The 27360-nt window shown below is 37.9% G+C and overlaps 1 protein-coding gene across 5 annotated transcripts; it reads right to left on the bottom strand.

Annotated features, from left to right (window-relative positions):
- On the bottom strand, positions 1-27360 carry LOC139765960 (uncharacterized). Of its 5 annotated transcripts, none has more exons than XM_071693972.1 (9): positions 27302-27360; positions 26446-26665; positions 18547-18760; positions 11551-11745; positions 10616-10762; positions 9412-9567; positions 7701-7998; positions 2897-3048; positions 1-1775 (listed from the first exon to the last, which is right to left on the bottom strand). In XM_071693972.1, the coding sequence occupies exons 3-9, from the start codon at positions 18733-18735 to the stop codon at positions 1539-1541; spliced, it is 1374 nt and encodes a 457-aa protein (XP_071550073.1). In that variant the 5' UTR covers positions 18736-18760; positions 26446-26665; positions 27302-27360; the 3' UTR covers positions 1-1538. The 5 variants fall into 5 exon arrangements, with proteins under 5 accessions (XP_071550073.1, XP_071550071.1, XP_071550070.1 ...); XM_071693970.1 differs by lacking the exon at positions 27302-27360 and adding an exon at positions 27066-27271; XM_071693969.1 differs by lacking the exon at positions 27302-27360 and adding an exon at positions 26816-27003.

Below are 27360 nucleotides of genomic sequence, written 5' to 3' on the forward strand. Positions count from 1 at the left end.
TTACGAGAATGTGACACCATTATTTACTTTAGTGTACATTTACTCAAAATCCATAAACCATGAAAGAGAAAAATGGTCTATGAAGAAAAATTTCCTTTTTGCTGCCCTGTGTATCTTTCACAGTAATGATTTCACAAATGTCTGAACCTAGCACACAGATGTCAGTTTTATGAAATAATAAAATTATTTTAAAGAAAGAACAACCACTTTTGTAGCTGGAAGATAATTGGTGCTAGTGTAGCATTTTACAGTAAACAAATTACACTAACAGCTCTTCTAATGTGTTGCAATAACCAGAAGATTGAAATTGAAATGAACAACCAGCTTGCTTTGCAAGGATGTTTCAATCTTTCTTTTCAAATCCTCAGTGTACAATAGGGTATAGTCAGAGTATCAGGTACAATAAATGTTCTATTAAATTCTAAATATTAATGAAAGACTTATAATTGCATTATTCTACACATGAAAATTTGTACATATCTGGACAAAAATAAACTACTTTACAGTATTTTATGTTATATTGAAAAAAAAATATTGATTTGCCACTAACTCAGTATAAAAATACATTTCTTGTTAGGTATTGGCAAAAGTTAAAATAATTTTAAACATGAGGCCCTATGATGAATTTGAATAAATACAGTAATTACAATATCAGTAACATTTTGTGCATTACCATTCACATATTAGTCATGTGATGTCAATACAAAATTTAAACCTCAAAGGCCACTTCAGTAAGGTTGATTTTCCTATGAAATGTAAGGCAAATGACTGACCTTATGTAAGAGGACTCTGATGGTAAAATTTCTACATCACAAATACAAAAGCACTGTACACTAACTGACTATAAGAGAGCATGAAAACAGATGCATATTTCCAGGGGGAAATTCTTTACATCAAATGACATCTGCTTTCAACATGGAATTGTTAAAAGACAACTGGGTGATTAGTCTCTAAAAATATAAGATTTTTTTTTTTTACAATATCTTTTCAATGTTGTTGGTAAAGGACAGAAAACTGCACATGAAAAAGTAAAGAAAATGACAGTTTTTCCATGCCTGGTTAAATACAGGAGACCAATAGCTTTGTCATGATAATGTTACTTTTTTCAAGAGATGCAACTTTAACTTGCACAGGAAAGAGATCTGTTAACTGGTCAAATTAGTTACATGATGATACTATGCCAGGAAAATAGTTAAAATTCTGAGGTAAGGTAATATTCATATGTAGCCATGATATATTCTTTTAAGACAATTCACTTATGCTCCCTAAACCAACATCGATCGGACAATCAAGAAAAATCAACTTCAAGGTATAATATCACATGTCTATATGGCAATGAATCTGTACCTTTGAAACTTCTTTCTCCTGAAGGCACACCAACATTTTCACTTAGTCCTCTAGTGACTTGTATCCTTGCATGTCCTCATGCAAACACACACACGCGCAGAAAAAATCATTCACTCTAAAAATCCTTTAGGAAATCTTTATCACCATGATATATCATCCCTGAATGAATAATCTACATAGCTAATTCATTTTCACTTGCTGCCCTCTCCTTTATCTCTTTGACTCTGACTTTGTTCGGCATCCTTTCCTTCTCCATCCTTTTTCTTTGGGTCATCTTCATCTTTATCCTTCTTATTTTTAATGAGCTCCATTAGAGAGTCAATTCGTGTTGGCTGAGCTATTTGGAGCACCATGTGGGCTTCTTCCAGAATAAGTAGCCCATTGCGAGCATCTCCTACTGCCAAGTTGTGCCTTCTGGTAACATGTTCCTGTTGATAGTACAAGTTAAGAACTGAATTTATATTTCTTTAAAATTAATCTGACTTTCTGCAGGAGAAAGCATAATTCAGTTAAAACTATGTCTTGCAAAAGAAAGATTGTTCTTCCTCATTACAAGATGCAAACTGAAAATTTCTGCCTCACTCATGTCTGGGGTTGCTTCAAACATCAATACTCCACATAATGGATTTTAAAACTTTATGAGGAGGGTACCGCCATGGACTACAAGGCTGACTGCCAAGCTCAAGTAGTAACCAGTTATGTAAGGGTAAAAACTTGGAGGCCTACTGAAACCCCATCTATACCATGTGACAACTTATATTTATAACTTTTGACATGGGACTTTATCAAATGCTTTTTGAAAATGTAAACAGATGACATCAATTAATTTAATTTAATTTAAAGTTTACCATCTACAGATGTTAAGCTACTTGTATGAAAATTGTGGGTGTATGTTATTTAATTCTGTAAAATAACCCCAAATATTGAAAGGAAGACTCATTTTCTCATTTGCCTGATAACCCTTCCTTTCTTAGCCAGGTAAATATCAAGATATCAACACTATCTCTGGTTTACATTAAATTACTGGATAATACAAAAAAAAATCACTTATAAGCCAAAAGTCTGCAAGTTTCACTAAGACATATAAAGAAATGAGATCCTACTGAAACAATTATGATGGCATGAAAGTAATGACGTGAAGAGAAAAGTGTACATCAGTACTTTAACCATTTTTGGAATGTACTTTGGTACCTTTGCAGTGAAATGGTACATTTCAGCAATTTCTGTGGACAAAAAAATGTATGGAAAATCCCAAGTGATAAATTATCAGTTTTATGAAGCAAATTACAATTTTTTTTGCAATGATCTTAAAATTCATGGTATAAAATTTTTGTTCCATTGATCTCTGATAAAAAAGTGCTAATTTCTAAATTTCCAATGTCACATGACCATAATGTGACTACACATTGCCTAAAATATGGTTGCTGCTAAAACTATATATAAATTACTGGGAATAAGGTATACCACAGTACATGCCATGGTAAATGTTCAAAACATCAGAATACCAACTGGTACCCAATTTTACAAAGATTAGTTCAATTTGTCTTACCGCCCATTCTTGGTGAGATGGAAGAACCGTGAAACACCACTTGCATGGCAACTCTGGGGATGATGTGTGATAGCCTTTAATGTGACGTCTTCTGAATCCCCAAGAGGTGTACGCTTTTTCACAGAATGGGCATGGATATGGTAGATTTTGACCTGAAATAATTTCATGCAATTTCAATTTGAAGTCTGTAGAGAGAGAGAGAGAGACAATTACCCATCTATGAATACATACAGCAAGATTTTGACAAAATGCAAGTTCTCAGCTGCCACTTGCATTACATAACTATCACTCTTGCTTCTTATGCGTACATTAGATATTGTCTTCTCAGTATAGTCCTTGAATTCTAGTTTCTCATTTATGATGACATCTGTTTTATTTTTCTGTGGTATGTACTCAAAGATTATTTGCCTAAATCTCTCATGCTATAGTTTTGTGTTTGTGACCAGATTATTGTCACTGAAGATCTCATTCCAATTTGAATTCAGAATTCTTTCTATGTTCTCTCACCAGTCTGAGTTGTCTCAGTGAAAACCTATGTTACTTCACTCATTCTCATGATCTGTTACTGTCTCCAGTTCACATTTTTTCATTTTCATATTATATGCTATAGTGATTTCAATGATACTGTGATATGGCAGACTTGTCTTCTATACATGAAAACAGTGTCTATCTATATCTCTAATGCCTGTTCCAACTGGAACTCCCTCAAAGGGGTGGCAATGGCAATAAAGTCACCAAAACTAGTAAACTCCAGTGCCGCTTCTTAGCCTTCATGCCTCACCCTTAACAAGCCACTGGTCGAGGGCAACTCTAGGACAGTGTTTGCTGAGGCTCCTACCTAATGCTCGTACCAACTACTTCTACCTAACATTTCTACTTAATGCTCCTATCTATTGTTCCTACCATTTTGCCAAATGGCAAGGCTACTGCATAATGCTCACTGCAGGAAAAAACTGGAATTGTAAAGAATGAGCTGTGTGAGTTAAGTTTTGTCAAGTGTTATGTATGACAAGGAGAGATTGTACATTTGTGGATAGAATGCCATTAGTCCATGTGTTTGTGAGGCAGAAAGAAAAGACAGCTACCTGAGTCAGAGGTGTGCAACTTGACAACCAGTGAAGTGCTGGCTCATAAAGCAGATGTCACTAACCCTCCTGATACCCAGGCAGGTAGTGCTGGTAATATACCTCCCTGGATGTTGGCTGCCTACCAACTAATAACTATTACTTGAAAAAATGAGATCTATCATGTTGCACCCTCTTGCCAGTCTGCTTACTTGCACAAAGATGAATGATTCACGTAGATTACATAGTTCTTTCTTTTGTTGTTGTATCTACATTTGTAATCAACCCCTCTTTCTTGCCATGCAGGAAAATAGAAGTTACAGTCACCCGCTCATATTATTAACAGATCACAGGCTTCCTAATCAAGGGGATCCCATCCACCTTCATCTCATGTAAAACTTCATATTATCATGAGGAGCTGGGTATCATTATGCTCATTAGTATGTGTATGAAGGTAAAAATGTGATACTTATACTAGTAAACTGACTGATATCAACATGATTGCTTTATATTTGTAAGCTTTTTAAAGACAGGAAATATACGAAATAGGTATCCAGTTTGCATTTATTTGTCCTCAAAACATGAATAAATGCCAAATTATTGCATTAAGAATGTAAAAATAGGTGGCACATGGTTCAAAGCAGACTACTGATCTTAGAAAATCTTTTGCTTGTACCATTGCTAGAGAAGTGGATAACTGGTTCTACTCACCACATACCACAAACAAAGCCCCCCATAGTACCATGGGTTGGGAAACCTTGCTTTAATTCCATCAACATTTCTTCAACTTTTGTAAGACAGTGGATTTATTTATACGAAAGGAATGCTCCCTGTAATAAATTCATATTCATTGTGACCCATCTTTATGTTTCCTTTCTCGTCTATTATGGACATATACTGTTAAACCTCCCTTTCTGAATTTAGTTGTATATGCTATGAATGTTTCAAACTGTTCTAAGTTTGTATAATTTTTCACTTTTCTTTCTTTCAAACTATTCGCCATTTCCCGCGTTAGCGAGGTAGTGTTAAGAACAGAGAACTGGGCCTTTGAGGGAATATCCTCACCTGGCCCCTTCTCTGTTCCTTCTTTTGGAAAAAAAAAAAAAAAAAGAGAGGGGAGGATTTCCAGCCCCCTGCTCACTTTTCATTTAGCCAAATTTCTTATGACTGTATTGTTATCCTTTGTGCATTCATTGATGTGAATTAATTTGCTTCGTCAGACTTTGTACATTTATATATATTACCTTCCAATTACTCTCAATTTCTTAATTTGTTTTCGGCGGGTTTTGGTTATTGTATCTTCCCACATATTGTTTAATTTCTAATGTGTAATTGGTTCATTTCTGTTTTTAAAAGAGGTGTTCTTTATCTCAATCTTGTTTGTTTTCACTGTTGCTTTATTCTCATTTCTTCTCAGGTTTTCCTCATTTGGTTCTCTAATAAAAAAGAATTCTGCTGGTCTGGTTGGTTTCTGTAGTAGTCAGGAGTGTTGAAAGCCAGCATAGGCCTTAGAGATAAACAACCTTGCATCCCCTACTTTTGAAAGGGGATTTTCATATTTCTTCGTAAGTTTTCAAGACCATGTTTGTTCCAATATTTCCTACTTTGATTTTCATTGTGTCCAGCCTAGTTCAGTTCTTAATATCTGCCTATCTATCGTAATTACTTCCTCTGCTTCCTACATTTTCAATGTTTTCTATACTGAATTGAATTTTCATCATCTTCCATTAGTACAGGGAGTTTAAATCTACATTTCTCCTTTTTCTTACAACCTTGATCATTCATATAGTAAAAAACAAATATATGGTTGGGAAGCATTCATATTCCCACTTGAGCAAATGAAACTTGTAATTTTTTGATGATTTTTGTGTGTGCACACTCAACATTTTTTTATCATAACATCTAGCATCAAAAGATCTTAACGTACAAACTTTGATCAACACTTTGGTGTGTTTGTATTCACATCTGTAAAGTGTCTGAACCAGCCTCTTAAAATACTGTCTACACATTTTACTACCTTTGATCATATTTATTAGTGTCTCTGTTTTCTTCACTTTCTTTTTGTTTCCCTTTGAGTTCATTCGTGCACTTAAATTTCTCACACATTTATCACTTTGATGTGTAGTAATGTTATGTCCTTCATTGACTCAGACATTCCCTTCATATTTCTCTTGCATGTATTCATTTGTGTCACTCTCTGTAATCATTTTCTTACATCCGTCTTCCATGCTTAAACTGTTATCTTTGTCTTTTTTCAGAATGCATGTATTACAGTGCTGAAAAAGAACTAGTGATTGAGAATACCTGGTTCAAAATGGATGAGTAGGGTAGACAGTAAGCAGGTATTATTGGATGACTGTACATACTAACTGACAGGCATGCAAAAAAGAGAGAGACCCTTGGATGGGAATGTGCTGAGCAGGGCAGCAATGGGATGTCTAATCATTACTTGGTGTAGGCATGGGTGAAGGCTTGTATAGGCTTTAGCAAAAGAGGACATGATGTGGATGGGAAGAGAGTGGCGAAAGTGGGTGAGACTAGAAAAGAAACTTCTGTGAAGAGATACCAGCAAAATGTGGGAGTAAATGAAACTATGGGAGTGGGTGAGGAATAGGAGGTATTTTGGGAAGCAGTGCTTACATCTACAAAAGAAGTGTGTGGCATGCAGAAGGTGGCAGATGGGGATGTGAGAAAGAGTAGTGAGTATGTGATGAAATTGCTGGTAAAAGAAAAAAGAGAGGTGTATGAGAGGAACATGCAGTGAAGGAAAGCAGGCAATTTGGAGATGTACATAAGGAAGTGGTAGAAGGTCATGAAGAAGATGCAGTGGATGAAAAAGAGAGCAATCGAGTGTTAGGGTGAGCAAGTAAAAGTAAACTTCAGGGAGAAAAAGAATGTTCTGGAAGGACGTTAATAATGGGAAAAACATGGGAACAAATAGGAATGCTAGGAAGGAGGCAAATGGGGAAGTAGTAACAGGCAAAGATGAGGTGAAGAGGAACAAAACACCAACCATTTTAGATGTCATTTATGAGAAACATGACATTCACTCCCATATCATCACCACAAAAGCTAAACAGTCTACATGCCCTCAGAACACTTACAAGATTTGGACAAGAAAAACAATTAATCTACATCATATACAAACAATCCATCTACTCCACTTTAAACAATGCCTTATCTGCCTGGTCTTCCATCCTCTCAAAAGCAAATATAGAGCTGCAAACCACACAAAATGGTGCACCCTGAACAATTACTGGCTACCTAACAACCACAAATACTCAATACCTTCACAATGAAGCAAAGACCTTCCAAATACAGTCCCACCTCAACATGCATGGAACTCAATTATATACATCACCACTAAACTACCGTCCCTTACACTCCAAGCTTCCACACAAACACCATCAGAAACCACACTCCCTAGACAAACATGAGTTACATTCATCTGCTTATACTCTGGACATTATCCAACACTCAACACAATATCAACAAAATTAAAGACCCTTCATTCCTATGATGCAACTACCATAAAGAACACATCATGCACTTATTACTCAATTGCTCTGCACATAAATGCACACACATCACAACACTTTTTGACCTGTAGTCCTGACTAGTGTACATGGCCAGCTTCCTGGGTGCTGAAGGAGAATTATTAGGATAGAAGGGACTCTTTGGGCAGGAAAGTATGGTAAGGTAAACAGAAAAAGAGAGATCTATACAGATACTGTCCTTACAAGATGGGTCCTGAGGAAATTCTGGTTGGAGGTTCACAGCTGAGGAGGTCTTCTCATGTGAGTTCCGCCTTGGAATGATGTTATGACTGGTCTTCTCACTTGTAGTTTGCTGTGGCAGGAAGACTGAAGGTAAACTTGAGGATGATGTTGCACCACCCACATTTCTAAGAGTCACTTCAGGCTGTTGCTCCATGAAACTGACCTCTGGTGGGGGTGGAGGGGGCTGGTCATTATCATCCTCTGGATCCATCCCATCTTCTGGATATTCTTCTGGTTCCAACTTCACTTCTAACAAGGTCTGAAAATGAAAACAGTTATTTCCCTTGCCCTTTAAGAAATGGTTCTTTTCAATTAACATAAGATTCACTGCCAAGCAGGGTTTGCATTGGAGCATCATAACTGTGCATTCAATAACAAGAAAGCAAATGAGAACATCGGTGAAGGGGTCAAAAGGGAAAGTGATAACAGGCAGTCATGAAGTGAGGAGGAGATGGAGTGAGTATTTTGAAGGCCTGTGGAATGTTTGGTGATAGTGGCAGATGTAAGGGTGTTTGGGTTGGGATGGTATGCAAAGTGAGAGACGTATAGAGAGTGGTATGGTGAAGAGAGAAGAGGTGGTGAAATGCTTATGCAAGATGAAATTTGGCAAGGTGGCTGGTGTACATGGTATTGCAGTTGAATATATTAAGAAAAGAGGTGACTACAGTTGATTGGTTGGTAAGGACTTTCAGTGTTTGTACGGGTCATGGTGAGGTGGCTTAGGATTGTATGAAGGCAAGGGGAATAAAGGTGAATGTTCAAACGAAAAATGTATAAGTTTATTGAGTAGAACTGGTAAACTGTATGGTGGAGTACTGATTAAGAGGGTAAAGGCATGTACAGAGCATTAGATTGGGGAGGAGCAGTGTGGTTTCTGAAGTAGTATAGGATGTATGGATCAGGTGTTTACTTTAAGGAATGTGTGAGAAATACTTCTCACTGCTTCTAGCAGCTTTCCTCCAATGCCATATATTCTATGACGAGATTATTGAAGCTCCATAAAGCAAACAGAATGCTGACGTAATTTACACAATTTGCAAAAGCACCTGATAAATATAATCATGTTGTCATGATGGGATGGGAATAACCAGAAAACTTAGAGATGGATATACATCACAACTAAAAGATCACAAAACTTAGTTGTAAACCATGCCATCTCCAGTTCATCTATGTGAAAAAGCTTAGTCCCCCAAGGAAGGTACTTGCACCCCTACTATTCCTCATTCTTTTACGATATTTATGTACACTCAAGGCACGTTTTTCATAACTTCATATCAACATGAATAAATATGACGTCAATAAAGTATCTGAAAGTTTAGAAGGGGACAAGAACAAAGTCTTCCACTGGGTCACTGAGAGGAACATGCTTTTCAATGAGAGTATATTTTGTTTTCTCTTATATGGGGAAAATAAACTAATCAAAACAGTCCTGACACAGACATTATCAAAAACCAGTTGAAAAATGAGGAAGATCTTGGAGTAATAATATGTAACAACCTAACATTCTGTGAACACAACAAAACAGCTGCCTCCACCAAAAGTATGATTCGCTGGATCCTGTGGACTTTCAAAACAAAAGAAAAACCAATCATAATTCTATTCAAGGCACTGATTCTTTATGAATAAAACAATTTGAATCTCCAACTCAAAATATAAAATCTACCAGGCTTACACGAATATCTCTTTTCATATCTGTATGTTCATCTAAACTGCTATCTTCTTCATTTGGTAATGGCGAATTTCTTTCTTGGGATGGGGATGATTTTCTCCGCTTGGCTGTTGGAGGTGGAGATTCATGAGCTCGAGATCTTGTTTGTGGAGTTTGGATCTGAAGTTATAAAAAACAAATACACTAAGAATTCTTACAAAGTAAAAGGCAATATTCCAATTAATATACACCATCTTTACCTTTACAAAAAATTAGACAGCATCCTGCACATTTTGCATCACTTAGTATTTCCAGGCTCCCTGATTTAGTGTTGGCACTGTTCTACTCTATAGCCTCTTTTGACACTATCAATTTTTTGCCTTTTGACTGTACTCTTTTATTTATCTCACTCTTCCCTTTGTCCTCCACTTCTAGCAAACACCCTACTGAATTCCTCTTTGTTCAAAAGACAGGGACCCCACAAGTGTAGGACTATATCCTTGTATTTTACAATTTGGTATACAAACTGATACATTTTAAAAACTCAAGTCCTGTGTTCCAAACTAAGGGAGCTCCCACTGTCAAGCACTTGCAAGGTCCAAAGTGAATGGTGCTTGTGCTGACAAAACTTATCGTTTTACTGAAGCTGAATAGAGTCATAGGATGGGATAGTAGCTAAGGCCCTGGGTGCAATAAGGAATCTATGGGAAATCAGTGTCTGTTTGGGCAAGGATGGCTATTTCTGAAGGTATAGTAGTCCCAATAATGTTGTACAGATATCAGCCTTGGGGTCTGAAAACAAAAAAACAGAAGAGGTGGATGTGTTGGAAATGAAGTGTGTATTTAGGTAGGTTGACTGTGTATTAAATGACTGTAAGATCAATATGGGGTGGTAAGCACAATCTGAATAAGAGAGCTGACAAAGGTGTGTTGAACAGTCTGAACATGAGAGGATAACCAAAGAAAGACAGACCAAAGAGGTTCTATATATCAGAGTAGAGCAAGCAAGAGGAAGGTAATATTTTGGACTTCCATTTTCTCCATTCATTAATTCATCTTTGCATGGAGTATCTCCTGAGTTTACAGGGTAATATCTTTTTGTAGGATGACATGATAACACACGATATAGAAATATATTTAAGACATTACATGTTGAAGGGGGAAAAAAAAAGTGTATAATGTGGAAAATAAAAAAAAAATCATTGAAGGCACAATGCTTTCAACTTACTGTGGCCTGGGAGACAACAGGTATGGTAATTGCACTTGCACTTGCACTGCTCACTGCAGCTGCTACTGCTGCTGCTGCTGCTGCAGCCACAACTGGGTTAGAGCTGTTTCCTACTTCGGTAGTTGGTATCATATTTTGATACATTTCCTGAGGAAGACACAATTATATATATGTGAAATGAAAAATAAAAGGATATGCAGGGTAAAACTAATCAGAAAGGAATCTCCCACAATCACAGTGCTAATATTGCTGTTATTCTCCGAAATGTATGAAAACTGGAGTTAAGTATAATAGTAAGTGTAATCTGGTTATGTGTGCAGGATGATGGTTGTAGTGAAGGTTTACAATAGTATGAGTTTCATGTTGGAAGATAACAGGTTTTAATGTCATTCCAGAAGTGACAGATACTGTACTATGAACTTTAATGCTTTGACAAACCAATGAAGAAGCTCTCCTTATCCACAGTGTTTATGTAGATGAACTTAAAATGAATACATCATAGCCACTGAAAATTCACTGAAGTCCATTCATTCATCAACTGTTTCTGTTAATGGCTTATATAATGTGTGTGATGTCTCCTATTCTCTTTGTGAGTAGTATGTGTGCAAGGTGGTCTGGATGCCAACTAGATATCTAAGACTCATCAAGCAGTATCCACTGTCCTCTGCCAAGTACAATGAATACATCATCTCACGTCTCAAATGCACACTATACAAAATCTCCTTAGAAAAGGTAACAGACAGTTGGGATGGCATTCCTTAGGGGTTCACCACTATACTCCTTTTAATCAATCCACAATCTATCATATACCTTGTCAACTATGTTAAAAAGACATTCATCTGTAATTCTTATAATCATATTTACTTTTTTTACCTTTATACAATGGGATAATCATCCCATTCATTTTATCATCAAGCAAATGAAAAAATACAAACCTTCTCCATCCGTGTTCTAGCATTCTGTGTATCCGTGAGACCTCGCACTTGGAGAGCCTCAGCCAGTTTCATGAATGTGTGTAGACGTGTTTGGGATACATTAACCTGTCCCTCATACATAAATGCTAATACTGCTTCTAAGTCCTCTATAGGCACCTCTCGGAGGATTATCACTGGGTGCTGACATGGGTTGTTCTGTGAAAGTATAAATATTCTGATGAATTCAACTGGAAATCACAGTTTGACAGTACACTTGTTAGCACCAAATACTAAAGTGTTATGGTTTTTACTTGTTACAATTACATTATCATTCAAATCATCTGATATTCTAAAGGAATATGATGATAATATAAAAGTTAACAATACTATTGGTTTCTCATAATAAAATACCAAAAGCTGAGTTAAATACAGACCACATTCTTCAATACATCAGACCATCCCTAATGAACTGGAACCAAAATAAATAATATTCTACAATGGTACCAGTGCTCACTTCTCAATAGTGTATTATGAAACATATTTTCCTTTTTAGCACGTAAAGAACTGCATTCTACCTTTGCATGGGCTGACTAGAGACCTGAATAAAACTTTCCATCACATGTCACACATGAGCTGTTCTAACTCCAACCACAAACCTTGCCAGACTTGTTATACGAACAACTGTCATAACATAGATGCACAAATGCCTTAGACAATATTATGAGTGATTATCCAAGTCACAGACATGTTGCCTGCCAAAGGGTGAACCAATCAGATCACTCAGATGCTCTAAATTCAAACTCAACAAGCACATTTTACCCTGACCTCTGAACTCACACTTCTCTGCTAACTAGTCAACCACTTCAGTTGATAAAATAGAGTATGTAAAATATCCTTTTCACTGAAAAATCAAAACAATAATCTCAAAGTTAAACAAAAGGCGAACACTGGGAACTTCTGGGTCACCAACAAAGCCACTGTGTCACACTCGCATTCAGCTTTCCAGTATTAGCCAAAACTCTTGCTGCAAAGTCCCAAAACAAAAGCAGACATTAAATGGTTAGCCTTGAGCTGGTGAAAAACATATATCTAAGCTAAGAACCCCCAGCCCTTGCCTTCATCTTATGCTCTTAGTATTCACAACCATAGTCACCCCAGGCAGATATGGTGATCACATGGCTAAATGTGCCATTTGAGCTGGTATTAATTCAAAACACCCCATGCAACTGGCTATGATATTACACTTCAGTTTACTGCCTCATTTCCACGACATTCACTGGAAGGTGGCTCAGAGTCCATGGGGAACAGTGGACCAGGAGAGGTGAGAGCAAGTTGGGGATGTATGTTAAAAACGAGCTTTTAACCAGCTCAAAGCTGAATTTTTAAGCCAACTTCTCTCCTCACATAGTCTTCACAAAGTAGTTAATATAAGAAAAAATTCACTGATGCTCCAGCAGTACAACCAATATTTCTTGGATAATTCTCTCCTAAAGAAAAATGTCTTAAATACTCTTCTCAAGCTGAGGTACTACCACAGTGCATTCTTTTCAGGGCTGCATATTTTTGTAGAGGGAAAGTGTCTAGCAAAATATCTATTGGCAAAAAATCTGCTGGAACGTCAAAAACCCTGTCATCTAATTCTTTCATACTTTACCTTAATTTGTATCAATTTCACAAAAACGAAATTTGCACATACACAAGTCACTTTTTACCATCCTAATTTTTCATACTGGTACAGAGCTAGAGTTTACACTTGCACAACTGCACATCACATGAATCACCTAACGCACAATTCTTCAACTAATTGATATCCTACCATGAAGCACTGCTCTCTTCACATCCATGTGATGAAATCTTTAATGCAGGCGATTTCAAGGTACACCATTAAGACTGACTTCTACTCAGGATGATCCCATTGAAATTGAGGCCCTTTCCTTTTTCCTCAAAGGTCTGAAACAAATAATCAAACACCTAACATAAGTTCCTGTCACCACAAAAACACTTACAATCTTATTCCCTTCTTTTGGATCACCAGCACTACTTTCATCCTGCAAGGTCTTCTGGTGATCTTCTCTTCTGTGCGACCCACCTCTGATCTTCCTCTCTTAGGGACTTTGGTGAATCTTTTGACATGACCCTCAACATTTACAGCAAGTTTGACAGGGTATGGCACAACTCTTTGCTAGCTAAACTCCCTTCCTTTAGTTTATCTGCTTCTCTCTGGTCTCTGATGCACAGTTTCCTTTCCAGTCATTCCATCGTGATAGTCAATAATAAAGTTACATCTTCCTCTTAATCTCTAAACAATGTTGTCCCTCAGGGTTCTATCCTCTTCTTTCCATAAATGATATTTCTTCAGCTTCCAGCTCTATTCAGACTTATGTTAACAATTCCACTCTACTTCTCTACTAATGTTAACAATTCCACTCTACTTCTCTACTAACTTCAACTGCTCTCCTCACTTTAACACTCATTCTTATTCTTGCACTGAATATATTTGCACTTAATTTGAACCTGTAAAGCACTGTGGAATGGGAAGCAGTAATCTGGTTAACTTCAACAGCAAAAAAATACATTTTTACCCATACCTATTTCTTAATCTCACTTGTCCCGTACTATTTAACTGAAAAATACTACAATTCAACTTATAAAGACCATAAACATGTTGAGCATAATCAAATCATCTAATATTGGTAAGGATCACAAATGAGCACATGATCAAGTATATTCCTATGAGTCCACGGGGAAATGAAACATGTTAAGTTCCCAAGGGCACTTTCGTGTAATAATCACATCATCAGGGGAGGCACAAGAAAAAATGTAACAGTCAGTTGATAAACAACAAAGAGATGTAGCTAGGACACCTTTTGGTAAACAAGTGACTGCCCGAATGAAGGTTTGGTGCGTATGACTGCACCCGACCTCCATTCGCTTAGTCACTTGTTTACCAAATGGCGTCCTAGCTATGTATCTTCATTGTATATCAACAGACTGTTATATTTCTTTCTTGTGCCTCCCCCTGATGAAGTGATTATTACACAAAAGTGCACTTGGGAACTTATTGTGTTCCATTTCCCAGTGGACTCGTAGGAATATCCTTTAATATGTCATGCAAATCCCATATACTGAACTCTTATTAAGTTTGCTTCCAAAAAGCAGGAGTGTTGTATAAGAGCCACACATTTTCTTGTAAGCAGCTATTCCATATCTAGGATGGCTCTTCTTCCACTTCTCTTTTAGCTAGATTAGAATCAAAAGGTATCCATCTTATCAACTTTCCGGCTGTTACCTCTCTTCAACCATCCTTTTCTGTCTGCCTTGACACTTCTTCCTTCATTTTCTTCACCAAATATTATAATGCCACTGATCTTGTGAACTGTGTGTGTGTGTGTGTGTGTGTGTGTGTGTGTGTGTGTGTGTGTGTCTCAGTACTTGAGACCTAAAGTTACGTGTGTCTGGCTGCTAATTCTCACAGTTTCTAAGATACCAGCCACAAGAGAATTGATTGTCATAACATTTTTCCTTGTTCACTGAAGCTGTGGAATTCTCTTCAATCCTTTTGTCTTTAATTCTCCATACAAGTTTTTCATTTTGAGAATTTAATCTACGCACATATCAATCCCTGCTGTACTTTCTTACTCTATTCATTATTTTGCTGAGGTCATGATTGTGGGCACGCTTTTGTCCAAGTCACACCAACAACTTATTGTTTCTATGGAATCTGTATGTGTCGTCATAAAAATTTAATACAGTGCAGAATCTCCCTCAGAAGAGGGACTCTGTCAAAAGATGAGAACAGTTAACCTTTTATAATGGAAACCTATATTTGTTTAACATGAATTTGCTTACATCAGCCATTCCCTTGGAGTAAAAATGCAGGACACTTGTGTATGATATGAGAGAGAAAAAAATGGTGGGGGAGGAGCTTTAACTATGGAACACTATTCTGAAGTTCTGCACTTTACAGTCAATCTCTGCTTGGCTAATCTCAATCTCTTAACATTCACAAACGAAGATCTATTCTTAATCCCTTAACATTCACAAACAAAGATCTTTGCCACATGATCAACATCCACTTACTTTATATTGGGTATTCTCTCCACAATTTTAAAGCTAGTTTCTGGTTGGGGTAAAAAGAGGAGTGTGTTTAGGAGGTGAATGTTTCCACAATGTAATCACTCTCAATTACCCCGCACACAAGTGCACTGTCTGTGCTAATGTTTCCACATTCACAAATTTCTTGTGACATATATATATATATATATACACAGTTAGTTATTGCTAAAGTTACCAATAAAGCTTCTTCATATTTTTTTTTTTCTGACATTTCCAGACATAGCGAGATCGAGAGTCAGATGAAGAAATGGCCTCATTCACTCACATCCACTCTTTATATGTCATGTACAATGCACTGAAACCAAAGCCCCCTGTCCACAATCAAACCCCATGGGTCCATGGTTTCCCCTGACCAATTTTTATGCTCTTGTTCAGACCACTCACAGCATATCACCCTGTTTACCTTATTGCCCCAATTCATGCTATCTCATTTATGCCTTACACCCTCCTGTAAGTTCAGGCCATGAATACTCGAATCCTTTTTCACTCCACCTTCCATCTCCAATTTGGTGTTCCCCTTCTTGTCCCGTCAACTTCTGACAGAGGTGTCTTCTTTGTCAAACTCTCCTCATTCATTCTCTCCATATGTCCAAACCATTTCAGCATTCCCTCTTCAGCTCTCTCTTTTACCACACCTCTTTCTTAGCAAATCATTTCTTACTCAATCAATTCCCTCACATCATATACTGTTTTCCTAAATTTATTTTTCCAATGCCTTTATCCTCTTCTGTACATTCTCATCTACTGCTCAAACTTCGCATCCATACAACACTTTGGGGCTACTACACCTTCAAAAATGCCTGTCTTTGCCCTCCCTGATAGTGACCTCTCTTTCCATATATTTCTCAGTGATTTCAAGACCTTCACCCCCTCATCCATCCTATGACTCACTGCAGCTTGAATGGTTGCAATTGTTGCCATGTCCATTTTTGGATATCTAAAACACCTCATTTCCTCCAAGTTTTCTCCACTAAGACTCACACCCCACATAATCTATTGTCTTTTTCCAGTGTTAAACTGAATAACCTCCCTTTATTCATAATTACTCTCAACTTTCTCCTTATATACTCTCTCCCAAACACAGAAACCAATTTGATTAATTTCTCACTTAATTATGCCACCAATGCTGATGTCGCCAGCAAACAATAATGGACTTACCTCCCAAGCAACCCTCAACTCCTTTGGCAGAATACAGACCTGCTCCTCTCTCCAAGAGCCTTGCATTCACCTTCCTCACCACCCCATCTATAAACAAATTAAACAGCCATAGTGGTATCACACTACCCTACCACAGATCCTCCTTCACCTAGAACCATCCATCCTCTTCTTTTCATGCTTGCTCACAAGCCTTACTCTCTTGATAAAAACTATTTTAGTATATTCATATATTATTTTGTTTATAAAGGAATCCCTGGGGATAAAGGAGAAAGAATGTTATTCATGCATGTCCTGGATGTCGTAGAAGAAGGGAGGGGGCAAGGAGTTGGATATCCTCTCTCCTGTACAACTTTCTAAAAGAAAGAAGAGCCAAATGAGGGTCTTTTTTAACTAAGGTTCTTTCATCTGTTCTGGACATTACCTCAATCACATGGGTAATAGCAAACAAGTACGAAAGAAAATGTAATCACATCTTAATTTTTCAATTTATTCTTAAGTTGTTTTGTATGATGAAATTAACACCTCCATCCACACCACCCTTGCACCTAAAATGTCTCATTCTTAATTCCTAATCATGTGATACCAGAACCCCTTTTACAAGGTTCCTGTATCTTTTAGGCTATGAAACACCAGTAACAGGGAAGTGATAAATAATTCAGTGAGTGTACTCCCTTTTGTTCAATGATGATGATACAAACTTAGTGAAGGTAACTTTTTACTCATGATGCAGCCTTCTCCAATGAATAATACAAATATTTCCTTTGACCCACTTATCTGTAATACTGCTGGTCATTAATAATTCACTCTGCATCTGTTCATTTATTTTAGGGTCTATTTGTAATTTCAACTATTCTTACCAATATGATATTCTGCTTCTCATAATCATTACTCTCTAATACTTAAAATATCTTTCTAATGTTTACTCCTAATATATCAATATTCATTGTTAGGTGACCTACATACAATATATTTCAGTACACTAGACATTTCAGTTTATTTGCCAAATTTCCCTTACAAGCACAATGACTTCTATATAATCCTATACTTCAGTCTGTGTAAGTTTGATTCTGAATTAATTTTCAGTGTGGATTACACAAATCAGTTAGTCAATGCATTCCAAAAAGCCTGTAAAATCAGAAAAACCTTAAAAAATGAAACAGTGCTTATCACAGCAAAAACAGATCAGCCCCTCTGTGATGTAGCCCCATTAAGACCCACTTCCTCCATCTTTGGTAAGGCAAACATCTAAAATGACCCAAGTGAATTATTTGCAACTGGTCATACAAATGAATGATAAAATGCTATCCATTGGATGTTACTCTGTGAAGTGCAAAGAGAATGATAACTGCATTCCTTTTGAATACAGGATGTGAAATGGCACTTGGAGGCCCAAGGGTAACCTCTTCCACATCCTGAACTTGGAGATGAAGCAAGGTGGAAATTTGTTCCTTTCAAAATACACCTTGATAAACAATGTAATATAATTTTGCAACATGCTTCTGAATTTTCATTAGCAATAATTCATAGTGACAGGAAGAACATTATACAACACTGCTCCTTGAAGAGCATGGCTATGAAATTTCCTTTTAATAGTTCAGTTACAGGGGCATTTCTTAGTTACATATGAAAAACATGGATAACAAGTGAACATTGCATTAACTACATACATCAACAATGTAATTAGTTTCAAATCTAAAACATTTATTATATCATAAATGCCAACAAGTCTAAAGATTATCAAACCTTTAATATATCTCTGAAGTAAGGACTACAAGCAGAAAGAATAAGTTTGTGTGCCTTCAACTGCATTCCATCTGCAGCTAGTGTGACATCAACAAAATCTCCACCCTCATGAAGAGAGTGAAGGGCTGCTGTCATGGTAGTCCCAAAGTTATTCCACCTCAGGCAGAACTGCATATCACTGCCACCCATAATGTGTTTCGTTATTCTCACTTATCTGCAATGAGTTCTTACAATTAATATTTGACATCTTGTGGCCTATATTATAAGACCAACAAGCCATATAACATTTACAAAGATATGAAAATATATAAACAATGAATAACCAAACAGAATGTAACACAAGACAAAAATCTGCAACTTGTAAAGAAAAAATGTAAAGAAGTACTTTTGAAATATTTGATGATTGGAAGTGAATGACTGAGGGCAGAAAATGCAGACAGCATACATAAATTTAAGAAGTATGATATCAGAGAATGTTCAAGAGATGGGGACACTAAGAGTGTAAAACTCCCTCCCCATACTTTACAATGAGATAGATGGAAAATACTTTGCAAAAATACAAGACTCATGGTCAAAACAGTGAGACAAAGTACCAAGGAAATGGAAAAGGGCATATGTCAAACTTATCTACAAGAAACAAAACTGAAAACAGGCCCTGAAATACAGGCCAGTCTTTCCAATAAGTGTGGTATGTAAGGTTTAGTTAAAGATAATTAGACTGCAAATGGATGACATTCTATAAAGAATGAGTCCTGAATGAGATGTATGTATCTGGACTCCCAGAAAGCATTTGACACTACATTACATGGGAGGCTGAATAAGATGCTGGATCACTTGGCAGGAATATGGGGGAGGAAATTCATTCAATAAGCAAATCATCTGAGTGGAGGAGAGTAAAGGATGCATATCTGAGGAGTCTTCTCCAAATGGGTCAAGGTGACCACAAAGTTCTGTTCAGGGACTGTTACTCTAACTGATCTCTGTAAATTATCTGCTTGAAGGTACAGACTCGGACCTGATTATTTTCGTATACGCTGCAAAGATCACGAGGGAAGTGAAAAGCGAGGAAGATCACATCAATTTGCATAGGGACCTAAAGATTCCAAAGTTGGTGTAATAAACAGTCAATAAAATTCAACCTGTTTAAAAGTATAGTAATGAAGATGGAACAATGTCAAAGAATGCCTCAATAAGATGAATATTTAACAGGAAATAAACTACAGGCCTCTGTGTGTAAGGAAGACTAGAGTTATCATCCCTAACCTGTTGTCAGAGTCCCACATTAGGAGAATAGTTAGGGAGACAAACTGCCTGCATGCAATTATCAGAATAGCTTTGTACATGCATAAGGAAATATTCAGCAGTTTGTTCATACCCTATAAAAGGGCAAAACTAAAACATGCTCCTCAAGTATGGTCACCATACCTAAAGAAGCACAAAGAGCTAACAGAAAAGGTCTGGAGGAGGGGAACAAAAATGGTACCAGAATTAAGAAAGCCGAGTTACAGGGAAAGGCTATAGGCTATAAATTTGTCTATCTTGGAAGAAAGAAGTTGGGGGTGACCTAATAACAACCTTCAAGTTTTTAAAACGGGTTCATACAGACAATGAACAGTTCTTTGAGAGTGTAGGGATACAGCAGCCTGAGAACATGATATAAAATTAAACAAGGAATTTGATAAAGAAATATAAAGAAGTACTTTTACTGTATAAGAGTGGTGAATGAATGGAATAAAATGATGATAGACATGGTTAACATAAACATCATACATTAATTTCAAAAGTTAAATGATAATAAAGAATGTTTGCAAGATGGGGCCTCACAAAACTCCCTCTTCTTGCAGTACAAATGTGTAATTACTATTTAATATTTATGAACAGGATGATGAGGAAGGTACTTACTTGCTATTTGTGGATGACAGCCTAGAATTGAGTGAGATAAGTGCAGAGGCTTGTGTGTGAATTTGGGAAAGTGTGTGAAAGAAGGAAATTACTAGCTAGTCATTAAAAAGGAAGATTATGAGGTTTAGACAAAAGCAGGTTGGTTTGAGTGAGTCTGAATGTAGAGAAATAGGAAGAAGTAAAGAGCTTTAAATACATGGGAGTAAACATGGCACTGGATGGATTTATGGATGCACAAGTGAACCAGAGGATGGATGAGGGGATAAATGTCCTGGGTACATTGATGAGTGAAAGGAAAGAGATGTTTTTATCTGTCAGGGAAAAGAGGGATATGTCTGATGGTATAACAGTACTAACTGTGTGATATGGGTGCAAGTTGTGGGCCTTAAACAAAACAGAACACAATTCGGTTAATGTGCTAGAAATTACATGTTTGAGGACTATCTTGTGTGAGAAGGATTGATCATGTCAGGTACGACAGTGTTGGAGAGAGGTGCAGTAGTAAGCTAAGTATGACTGAGAGAGCTGAAAGGGATGTGCTGAAGTGGTTTGTTTTGGACATAGAAGTGGTTTGGACATATGGAGAGGACAAACAAAGACTGACTGACCAAGGAGATATATATGTTTGAAGTGGAGGGAGCAAGTAGGAAGGGTATACCAAGAAAGATATGAAAGGATGAAGTGAAGGACACTTTTGAGTTATCAGACCCTTAACATAAACTAGGATAAGAGAAGTGCAAGGGATGGAGCAAATTGGAGTAATGCATTATACAGGGGGCGATAATGAAGTGATCATGTGAAACACAAAAGTCTAGGGGGCTTGGCTGCGAATAGTGAGCTCTGGTTTCAATACATTATAAATAATAGGGAGAGAGCATCTGTGAGCAAATGAAGCCCTTCTTTGTCTGTTCCTAAATACTGTGTGAATGGTCTAAACTATGGGATATGAAGCAGCTGGATGATGAAGAGGTCTACGAGGCCTGGTTGTGGACTGGGTGCTGTGGTTTTGATGCATTACACAGGACAGCTAAAGAATGGATGTGAATGAATGAGGCTTTTCTTCATCTGTTCCTGGTGCTAACTCGCCAACACGAGAAACAGCAAACAAGTATGAAATATATATATATATATATATATATATATATATATATATATATATATATATATATATATATATATATATATAGTGAAAGAGAAGAGAGAGGCATTTGGACGATTTTTGCAGGGAAAAAATGCAATTGAGTGGGAGATGTATAAAAGAAAGAGACAGGAGGTCAAGAGAAAGGTGCAAGAGGTGAAAAAAAGGGCAAATGAAAGTTGGGGTGAGAGAGTATCATTAAATTTTAGGGAGAATAAAAAGGTGTTCTGGAAGGAGGTAAATAAAGTGCGTAAGACAAGGGAGCAAATGGGAACTTCAGTGAAGGGCGCAAATGGGGAGGTGATAACAAGTAGTGGTGATGTGAGAAGGAGATGGAGTGAGTATTTTGAAGGTTTGTTGAATGTGTTTGATGATAGAGTGGCAGATATAGGGTGTTTTGGTCGAGGTGGTGTGCAAAGTGAGAGGGTTAGGGAAAATGATTTGGTAAACAGAGAAGAGGTAGTGAAAGCTTTGCGGAAGATGAAAGCCGGCAAGGCAGCAGGTTTGGATGGTATTGCAGTGGAATTTATTAAAAAAGGGGGTGACTGTATTGTTGACTGGTTGGTAAGGTTATTTAATGTATGTATGACTCATGGTGAGGTGCCTGAGGATTGGCGGAATGCGTGCATAGTGCCATTGTACAAAGGCAAAGGGGATAAGAGTGAATGCTCAAATTACAGAGGTATAAGTTTGTTGAGTATTCCTGGTAAATTATATGGGAGGGTATTGATTGAGAGGGTGAAGGCATGTACAGAGCATCAGATTGGGGAAGAGCAGTGTGGTTTCAGAAGTGGTAGAGGATGTGTGGATCAGGTGTTTGCTTTGAAGAATGTATGTGAGAAATACTTAGAAAAGCAAATGGATTTGTATGTAGCATTTATGGATCTGGAGAAGGCATATGATAGAGTTGATAGAGATGCTCTGTGGAAGGTATTAAGAATATATGGTGTGGGAGGAAAGTTGTTAGAAGCAGTGAAAAGTTTTTATCGAGGATGTAAGGCATGTGTACGTGTAGGAAGAGAGGAAAGTGATTGGTTCTCAGTGAATGTAGGTTTGCGGCAGGGGTGTGTGATGTCTCCATGGTTGTTTAATTTGTTTATGGATGGGGTTGTTAGGGAGGTAAATGCAAGAGTTTTGGAAAGAGGGGCAAGTATGAAGTCTGTTGGGGATGAGAGAGCTTGGGAAGTGAGTCAGTTGTTGTTCGCTGATGATACAGCGCTGGAGGCTGATTCATGTGAGAAACTGCAGAAGCTGGTGACTGAGTTTGGTAAAGTGTGTGGAAGAAGAAAGTTAAGAGTAAATGTGAATAAGAGCAAGGTTATTAGGTACAGTAGGGTTGAGGGTCAAGTCAATTGGGAGGTGAGTTTGAATGGAGAAAAACTGGAGGAAGTGAAGTGTTTTAGATATCTGGGAGTGGATCTGGCAGCGGATGGAACCATGGAAGCGGAAGTGGATCATAGGGTGGGGGAGGGGGCGAAAATTCTGGGGGCCTTGAAGAATGTGTGGAAGTCGAGAACATTATCTCGGAAAGCAAAAATGGGTATGTTTGAAGGAATAGTGGTTCCAACAATGTTGTATGGTTGCGAGGCGTGGGCTATGGATAGAGTTGTGCGCAGGAGGATGGATGTGCTGGAAATGAGATGTTTGAGGACAATGTGTGGTGTGAGGTGGTTTGATCGAGTGAGTAACGTAAGGGTAAGAGAGATGTGTGGAAATAAAAAGAGCGTGGTTGAGAGAGCAGAAGAGGGTGTTTTGAAGTGGTTTGGGCACATGGAGAGAATGAGTGAGGAAAGATTGACCAAGAGGATATATGTGTCGGAGGTGGAGGGAACGAGGAGAAGAGGGAGACCAAATTGGAGGTGGAAAGATGGAGTGAAAAAGATTTTGTGTGATCGGGGCCTGAACATGCAGGAGGGTGAAAGGAGGGCAAGGAATAGAGTGAATTGGAGCGATGTGGTATACCGGGGTTGACGTGCTGTCAGTGGATTGAATCAAGGCATGTGAAGCGTCTGGGGTAAACCATGGAAAGCTGTGTAGGTATGTATATTTGCGTGTGTGGACGTATGTATATACATGTGTATGGGGGGGGGTTGGGCCATTTCTTTCGTCTGTTTCCTTGCGCTACCTCGCAAACGCGGGAGACAGCGACAAAGTATAAAAAAAAAAATAAAAAAAAAAAATATATATATATATATATATATATATATATATATATATATATATATATATATATATATATATATATATATATTTTTTTTTTCATACTATTCGCCATTTCCCAAATTAGCGAGGTAGCGTTAAGAACAGAAGACTGAGCCTCTGAGGGAATATCCTCACTTGGCCCCCTTCTCTGTTCCTTCTTTTGGAAAATTAAAAAGAGAGGGGAGGATTTCCAGCCCCCTGCTCCCTTCCCTTTTAGTCGCCTTCTATGACACGCAGGGAATACATGGGAAGTATTGTTTCTCCCCTATCCCCAGGGATAGTATATATATATATGTATATACATGTGTATGGGGGTGGGTTGGGCCATTTCTTTCGTCTGTTTCCTTGCGCTACCTAGCAAACGCGGGAGACAGCGACAAAGCAAAATAATAATAATAATAATAGTCAGTTGTTGTTCGCTGATGATACAGCGCTGGTGGCTGATTCATGTGAGAAACTGCAGAAGCTGGTGACTGAGTTTGGAAAAGTGTGTGGAAGAAGAAAGTTAAGAGTAAATGTGAATAAGAGCAAGGTTATTAGGTACAGTAGGGTTGAGGGTCAAGTCAATTGGGAGGTGAGTTTGAATGGAGAAAAACTGGAGGAAGTGAAGTGTTTTAGATATCTGGGAGTGGATCTGGCAGCGGATGGAACCATGGAAGCGGAAGTGGATCATAGGGTGGGGGAGGGGGCGAAAATCCTGGGGGCCTTGAAGAATGTGTGGAAGTCGAGAACATTATCTCGGAAAGCAAAAATGGGTATGTTTGAAGGAATAGTGGTTCCAACAATGTTGTATGGTTGCGAGGCGTGGGCTATGGATAGAGTTGTGCGCAGGAGGATGGATGTGCTGGAAATGAGATGTCTGAGGACAATGTGTGGTGTGAGGTGGTTTGATCGAGTGAGTAACGTAAGGGTAAGAGAGATGTGTGGAAATAAAAAGAGCGTGGTTGAGAGAGCAGAAGAGGGTGTTTTGAAGTGGTTTGGGCACATGGAGAGGATGAGTGAGGAAAGATTGACCAAGAGGATATATGTGTCGGAGGTGGAGGGAACAAGGAGAAGAGGGAGACCAAATTGGAGGTGGAAAGATGGAGTGAAAAAAGATTTTGTGTGATCGGGGCCTGAACATGCAGGAGGGTGAAAGGAGGGCAAGGAATAGAGTGAATTGGAGCGATGTGGTATACCGGGGTTGACGTGCTGTCAGTGGATTGAAGCAAGGCATGTGAAGCGTCTGGGGTAAACCATGGAAAGCTGTGTAGGTATGTATATTTGCGTGTGTGGACGTATGTATATACATGTGTATGGGGGGGGGTTGGGCCATTTCTTTCGTCTGTTTCCTTGCGCTACCTCGCAAACGCGGGAGACAGCGACAAAGTATAATAAATAAAATAAATAAATAAATATATATATATATATATATATATATATATATATAACTATGTGGGTTATTCACCCATTTTAGAAGCCACAGTTTTTTTTCTTAATACAGCTTCAATCAGTTTAAGAATGTGTTTAATAGTATACCACACCAAAGACTGCTATATACACTTCAAAGATTTGGGGTAAGGGGGATTATACTGGGCTGGCTTGAGGCATTAAACCAACAGAAAACTGTGTATCAGTAAATGGAATAAAGTCAAAGAGGAGAACGAAGTACCTCAGGATCATTCCTTGGGCCAATCTTATTTCTGATATTTGTAAATAATCTCCCAAGTGATATAATATCAATATGTAAATGATTTGCAGACAGCAAAAAATTTACTATAGAGCATACAGAGCAGTTACTCTTCAAGATGATCTATCATAACTAATGACTTAGTCAAACACATAGCAATCAAAATTAAATTTAGATAAAATGAGGCAATGCACTTTAATCACGGTAATGTCCATATAGATTATAGGATATTTGGTAGTAACTCAGTGGCTAAAATTGGCTTTAATATGTGCCAGGTTATAGTTGCTGGGAAAGAAAGGGGTAAAGAGTTCCAAAGCTCTGTATTCATATGATGCAGCAGCTTGCCGAGTATTGCATCGGCTACCTAATGATGAGTGTACACAAACAACCTGCTCTCAGGAGCAAAAACAAAGTAATAAACATGAAAGAGGGAAAGAGAACCAATATTGTGGCATACAGCAAGCGGATCAAGCTTTGAAGTTTGCCTGGGAGAGTTTATAAGTCGGATCGCTTTCAACTTGACACTGTCAAGTGAGAATGCAGAGCTAGAACCACCCCAGATAAGAAAGCAGTATTCTAAACAAAGGCTGATCAGTCTTTAGTTTTAACGGAACAAATGTTTAGAAAAAATGAAATTTCTACTTCTAAACAGGACTCCCACTTTCTTTGATACAGACTTAGCTTTTTCCACATTTTGTGGTTTATAGATCTTGACTAAAATGCTACAGATGCATTCGTTTTTGCCTCAACTACTGATACTAAGCGTTTTTATCCCACAATTTCCCTCTATTTTAAAGCCATGCCCATTTTGAGAAAAATAAACACTGACAGAGTAGGAGGTGCTGCACCAAAAATCTTGCACACTGTATCAGCTCTTAACAGTGTAAGAAGTCAATTGGCACCACTTTTGTCGAAGTATCCATTAAAACAAATGAATCTACAAAGTGAAAAAAAATACCCATAAAGCAAATAGCATCATAATACATACCTTATTTCATGAAGTTCTTGTACATTTCTGTACTTGAAGTAATGCACCTGGGAAATATTCATATGACACATCACATGTAGGTGTCACTGAATATCTGGAAATTACTATTTACAACTGGTATTAAACTATGATCTCATCATAATAAAATATGCATATCACCAGCTAAAGTCTGTATATTTTAATTAACTTGTTCACTGCTTGAAGTACTGCAAGCCGCCTCCTGAAACAGTAATACCACTTCACACTTGATATTCCACTTGCAATGAATGAGAGAATCTTCATTAGCAAATCTCATCACTTATATTTAAGTAATTCTCGACCCCAGGCATATCACCCTAGTTAATCTCCAACACGGTGAGGGTGAACACACCTGTCAGGTACATGATTAACACTCTCACTACTTGGCCTGGAGTACTGTCCAGTAATATGCCTTGTTGGCATGGGATGTGTGGTAAGAGAGGGTTGGCCGCACTTTGTTTACAGACCTTGACGTGACCCTCCTCCCATCTCTCCACGACACGCCCTTCCCGCGTCCGCCCACAGCCCACCCGACCAGAAACAAACACTCCCAGCTCTTTGCCTTCTCCCACTGACACTTAGCAACACTATTCACGTCTTACCAGTATGTAAAAGTCTTCAAATTTGTTTGATTCACTATCCAGTCACCTAGGAAGATGTGTTTACAAAAAACTTCAAAATCGTGTTCGAATGCCTTGCATTGGCTTTTATGGCTTGCATTTTCTGGCTACATATTTCGCATGCTGCCGGTTCCTTTGGTGTTTTGTTGCTCATTTGGTGTGATTCATGACACCAACACTCTACTGTGATGTTCACAACGACTAATAAGGAGACGTACACACAGATAAATATTTAAACACATAACGTAGCGATCAGACGAAGTCAACATTGATAAGT

The sequence above is a fragment of the Panulirus ornatus genome, chromosome 56, assembly GCF_036320965.1.
Source record: "Panulirus ornatus isolate Po-2019 chromosome 56, ASM3632096v1, whole genome shotgun sequence".
Lineage (NCBI taxonomy): Eukaryota > Metazoa > Arthropoda > Malacostraca > Decapoda > Palinuridae > Panulirus > Panulirus ornatus.

Bases quoted from the DNA above. Each gene is read 5' to 3' on its own strand.
- LOC139765960 (XM_071693972.1), bottom strand. From the start codon at position 18,735: ATGGGTGGCAGTGATATGCAGTTCTGCCTGAGGTGGAATAACTTTGGG. The intron at 11,746-18,546 runs GTTTGATAATCT...ATACTTTCACAG, and splicing joins ACTTCAGAGATATATTAAAG to AACAACCCATGTCAGCACCC. The intron at 10,763-11,550 runs GTTTGTATTTTT...TGTCTTCCTCAG, and splicing joins CTAGAACACGGATGGAGAAG to GAAATGTATCAAAATATGAT.